Source organism: Neophocaena asiaeorientalis, unplaced genomic scaffold, assembly GCF_003031525.2.
Source record: "Neophocaena asiaeorientalis asiaeorientalis breed wild unplaced genomic scaffold, Neophocaena_asiaeorientalis_V1.1 scaffold265, whole genome shotgun sequence".
Lineage (NCBI taxonomy): Eukaryota > Metazoa > Chordata > Mammalia > Artiodactyla > Phocoenidae > Neophocaena > Neophocaena asiaeorientalis.
The window spans coordinates 2730958-2736611 of NW_020172172.1; the positions used below are offsets into that span (position 1 = coordinate 2730958).

The following is a 5654-nucleotide window of genomic DNA, read 5'->3' on the forward strand; positions in this document are numbered from 1 at the left end:
AAAAAAAAAAAAAAAAAAAAAAAGACCTAGAGTTGGAGAATTGGTGTTTTAGACATAGCCATGTGCTGGTAATATTTTCCCCCAATTGTTTCCTACCTTCTCGCACACAGTAAACAAGCCATTCTAGAATCAGACACATCATCATCCAACATACATAATTAAAGAAACTACATGTGTACTTTTAGATTTACATTGTTTAATAAATCCAAGTGACATTTTGTGTTAATTCCAAAATAAGTTCATCCACTAGATAAAGAAAATAAAAACTAAAAATCCTAAGTATCAAACTGAATAAGTTTTAATAAAATCATCTTTCTATACAATTTTTTTTTATGATTCATGATCAGGAGTGAGAGATTTTAGAACTGTGGAATCAGACTAAATATCTAACTATACAATGTTTCTGAATGGCTATTATAAACAATACAGACTTTAAGGACTCATTCAGAGACACATTTGATTCTGAAATGTATTATTCAGTGTTGTTTTTACGAAGTGTACCATCCATGGGACTTCTTTTTTGCGGTACGCGTGCCCCTCACTGTTGTGGCTTCTCCCGTTGGGGAGCACAGGCTCCGGACGCGCAGGCTCAGCGGCCATGGCTCACCGGCCCTGCTGCTCCGCAGCATGTGGGATCTTCCCAGACCAGGGCACGAACCCGTGTCACCTGCATTGGCAGGCGGACTCTCAACCACTGCGCCACCAGGGAAGCCCCTACAATCTTTTGTTAAGTTCTTTGTCATAGGAATGAAATCTGCATTTGCTGGTCTGTAATTGGCATTTTGGAGAACAGGCAAAACAGTGAAGCATGGTTCCCTGTTGGTTCATCCAAGGTCAAGGAAAAGAATCATATTCCCAACCCCTCCAATATAATTTAAGTTCATGATCCTAATGGCTCAAACACGTCCTAGTCAAGTTCAAACTTTGAATTTCTTATGAATATATCTATTGATGTCCTTTGGATATTTTAGGATTAAAAAATTTAAATCACAAACTGCAAAATGAATAATCAAGTACTAGGTTTTTGATCTTAATATTTGTTTCAGCCTAAGTTTACAACAGTTGAAGTGTTTGATTCTTAAAAATGTATTGAAGCTTTCTATTTGTAAAGCCTCTTTAGGTTCTATCAGACATTTGAATAAGACAAAAGCTTTGTCCTCAATGAGCTGACAAAACAAATATAGAAAAACTATACTACAAGACATGGTGGAGATGCCATGAAGAAAGTTTTGGAAAATACCATGGACCTTTAGAGAAGGAAGATCACAATCTGTTTTGGGTCAGAGAAAACAACTTGAACCAAGTCATGTGGAAAAGGGAAGTGAGCAAGAAACATGTTCAGGAAACAATGAAAGACACAGCTTGGACAGAGCCCAGTGCACAGGGAGGAAATAAGATTCCAAAGACAGGAGCCATGCTGCCTGTAAAGGGCTCTGAAGTCAGGCTGAGGACATATAACAAAGCCACTGTGTGTGGCTGTGCTACAAGCAACACTGTGCCTCTTGGGGGTGTGAAAGTAACGAATAAATTACACTGAAAGCATAGGGACAGAACATATTACTAAAGCCTGCAAGAAATCAGAAAAGGGAGTAATGGGGATCTGAACCAGGTGGCCCCGGTGACAGTGGGAATGGAAAGGGCATGTTGCACTTAAAATCTACTGCACGTGGTAAAGGAGTTGGTATTTGGAGCAATGAAGGCAGGGGAGGGGGAGTGGGAAGCCGGTACCACAGTTCTTAATCTGGATGACCAGAAGAAACTAAATACCTAAGTGCCCTAACAAAAATAGGAAGTCAAGGGGAAGAACTGAGATTTTTGTATTGTTAGTTCAGGGGAAGGCGGTGCAAATGAGATTCTGGTCTGGACTTGTTACATTTGAGGAATCAGTTGCAAACATTTGGCACACAGAAACATCACTGAGTACTGAAGAAGGCTCCATCCTGAGGAGATTTCAGTCCTCTCCACAGACAGGATAGTTAAAAGGAATGTGAGTAAACAAGGCAAAAATGAAAACATAGATGGAGGCAGATTGGAGAATGACTCCATTTAGAGAATGGGGGGGGCAAATAAAACTAACTACTGATCTCAGGTAAGACAAGAAGCAAAATGTCAGAAGATGGCTCTTATCAGACATTCGCTAGAATGTCTGATAAGAGTCTCAAAAGGGAGTAGCTATCTTTAGTGTCAAACACTAAAAAGGACCCAAGAAATATAAGTATTGAGAAAAATAAAAGTCCACTGGGATGTGGCACTGAGAAGTTCTGTGATGTTTAATATGTCAGGAGGTAACGACTTGGAAAGGGGAGATGGTAACAGAGAGGAGTCACTTATCTTAGAAGTCTTTTAAAAGGTAGGAGAGTGGACTTCTGTCTCTTATTTCCAAGGCAAAGAAATACAGTAAAACTCTAATGAAATCCTGTAGTGCAAACCCACTGGAGGGGAAAAAAAATCCCTTATTTATTACTATTTGACGATTTCCATGGTGTAAGTACTACCACCATGGCTGATTTCAAGATGCCAATGGTTGGCAAAATTCCTGAAAATTTAGTAATAACTCTGGACCACCACTGCAAACTGCTACTCTGTGGTCTACTCTGCAACTCAGCAAGTCCGTGACAGCCTTCCTCTAAACTCAACTGATACTTAATTATTCTCTGGGACAACCTTGCAGCAATTCACAGAAATCTACCCAACTCTTGTTACATATTGCTTTCTCAACTGTATTACAACTGAAAAGGGTTAGATGTTGAAAGCCAAATGGCTCCCAGGCATGCCTGTCTTCACAAAGAAGGAAACAACAAGAATTACATACTCCAAAAAGCCTTCAGGTGACCTTTTTTATAATTGTTTCCTTTGTTAATGTCATTGCCCTTTATAAATCTGAGATGTCTTGAGAATAGGGAACTTGATTCAAAGACTTCAGTTTTCCCACAATCCACTTGGCTCTTGGGATAGTTCTATTGTTGATCAACCAATTAAAAAAATTTTTAAAGTAAGCTCTGTATCAATAAAGGAATAAGTAACGAAGTATCACTGGAATAAGCAAAAGAAACATGAAGCAAACATCCTAGTAGGCCCAATCGTGGTGAGAGGCAGCAGAGATACGTGACAGCTCCTTAGACTAAATCCAGATACCTAGGGGGCTCCAATCCATCCCTGCTACTTGCTGGTGGGATGCCAGCAGCGGTCCCAGTTGCAGTTCCACCTGAAAAATGGGAACAGTAATACTTAGCACACAGGGTCGACCTTAAGGTTTAATATGAACGCATTAGGGAACACCCAGCAGGAACAGGTACTTGCTTGTCACAGTTCACAATGCCATACCAGTCTGTACACTGGACACTGATCAAGTGTATCACCAAGAGCACCAAGGAGGCCCACCTCTAACAAGGGACTGCGGCTGGTTAGCTGCTAAGGATAGTTTATAGTCTGTCCCCAGTGACCTCCTGCTATCACCCAAAACCACAAATTCCTTTCATGGCTGTGCCCTGGACTCCCAAGTCCCACAACAACATGGAGGCCAAAGAGTCCTCCTAAAAGCAATCTGAGAGCCAAAAATGTTGTGACAAAGGAGAGGGTAACAAGCTAACAGGTTCTGACTTGTATTCACGCAGCCTGCAGCATCTTACCTCAACAAGGAAGTTCATCAACAAACCAAAATAATGGACCTATTCATCATATAAACAAAACTCAAGAGAAGAACCTAGTTTCTAATATTTCACAACTCTTCCCCTCTGTCATCTTTCCAAATAGCCCTGTCTGTCATGATACTTTATATTCCCTTCTGTCATTTAGTTTTTCATATGCTAATTTCTCCCGACATCTGAAATAGAATTGTTGTCAAAATATTAAACATATATGGGGGGGTAGCATAGAAGTTTATTTACTTTCCAATCTGAATGACTGGCCTTGAGAAATACGGCAATAATGTTCATAGCAATTTAATTTTTCCACTAATTAACTGCTATTCATCTACTGCCAAGTGCATGAAGTTACAGGTAGAAAAGAATAATACAAACAGTATATTCGTATATCAAAAAGTTTCCCATTAGAACCCTCCTAAACTGTTGATGGGAACGTAAATTGGTGCAGCCACTATGGAAAATAGTACGGAGATTCCTTAAAAAGCTAAAAATAGAGCTACCATATGACCCAGCAATCCCACTCCTGGGCATATATCCAGAAAAGATGAAAACTCGAATTTGAAATGATACATGCACCCCGATGTTCACAGCAGCACTATTTACAAGTGCTGGAAGACACGGAAGCAACCTAAGCGTCCATCAACAGATGAATGGATAAAGAAAATGTGGTATATATATACATTGTGTGTGTGTATATACACACACACACACAATGGAATAGTAGCCATAAAAACTAATGAAATACGACCGTTTGCAGCAACATGGATAGACCTAGAGATTATCATACTAAGTGAACTAAATCAGAGGAAAACAACTATCACATGATACCACTTACACGTGGAATCTAAAAGAAAATGATACAGACGAACTTACTTACAAAACAGAAGCAGATTCAGACATAGAAGACAAACTTATTACCAAAAGGGAAGGGGGGAGGGATAAATTAGGAGTTTAGGATTACCAGCTACACACCACTATATATAAAATAGATAAACAACAGGACCTACTGTATGGCACAAGGAACTATATTCAATATCTTGTAATAACCTATAATGGAAAAAAATCTGAAAAGAATATGTGTGTGTATATATATATACATATATACACACTGAATCACTCTGCTATACACCTGAAACTAACACTACATAGTAAATCAACTGCACTTCAATAAAATAAAAATTTTTTAAAAAGCTTCCCGTTAGACATCTGTCCCCCCACTTCCATAAAGTTTCCTACACATAGTGTGTCTTCTGAGAAGCAAACGCACACATCTCTCCAGTAACGCCAGAACACTTGGAAGCAAAGGAAGATCTCCATTTGAGAGATTACTGACTCTGAATTTGCTACCCATACCGTGTTAATTTTCTTTCTATAAAGCATCTGTAAATTAAACGTCCTCTGAAAGCTCAAGCCACAGACTCACTCCCCCAGCCCCTTTCCCCCATTCTGGGCTCCTCCTTCCCCCGACACTCCCTTCCCTCCCGCGGCTTCTGAGGTGAACCTGGGCTCGCCATCCAACACTGTCCCGAAGAAGCGCCGCCCCTTCCTCAGGCTCCCGAGACGCTCGGCCGGGTGGCACTTTCGTTCTCGCCCCGGGCTGGACCGAGCACAGCGCGAACCTGAGGTCCGAAGCCGTGCTCGGAAGTGGACAGAGTGACTCAGCCGTTTCCCATAACTCGAGTCAGGTGCAGGGACGCCGGTCAGCACTCGCGGGCCGCGCTGGGGGCAGGGCTGGGTCCGCAGCCGTCTCTGCCCGGAAGGAGACCTCAGCGGACGACCATACCGGACTGAGTGCCGGGTCACCCCCGCCGCCCGCCCCGCCGAAGCGCTGACACGACCCCGCGGCGGCCCTTCCGCGCGGGGGTCAAGCGGCCTCCCGGCGCTGCCTGGGTCACACTCAGACCCGAAGGGCGCCCGCCGTGGGCAGAGCGAGGCCAGGGCTTCTCCTCCCGGCGCCGCGCGGATTCGCGCCGGGGCCGGACGACAGAGCCGCCCGGCGGGGTAAAAAAG

At 42.6% G+C, this 5654-nt stretch overlaps 1 protein-coding gene across 3 annotated transcripts in view; it reads right to left on the bottom strand.

Moving 5' to 3' along the window:
- Positions 1 to 5654, bottom strand: part of ABHD5 (abhydrolase domain containing 5, lysophosphatidic acid acyltransferase) — a 45831-nt gene that overhangs the window by 38497 nt on the left and 1680 nt on the right. Inside the window, exons 1-2 of one of the 3 annotated variants that reach the window (XM_024756207.1) lie at positions 5146 to 5173; positions 3136 to 3205 (exon numbers count right to left, since the gene is read on the bottom strand). The exons of the other annotated variants lie outside the window; for them this stretch is intronic. Of the exons in view, the coding sequence (XP_024611975.1) occupies positions 3136 to 3205; positions 5146 to 5158 (83 nt within the window). The 5' untranslated portion in view covers positions 5159 to 5173. Of the gene's footprint in view, positions 1 to 3135; positions 3206 to 5145; positions 5174 to 5654 lie in introns of those variants that run through there. 3 annotated transcript variants of the gene reach the window in all.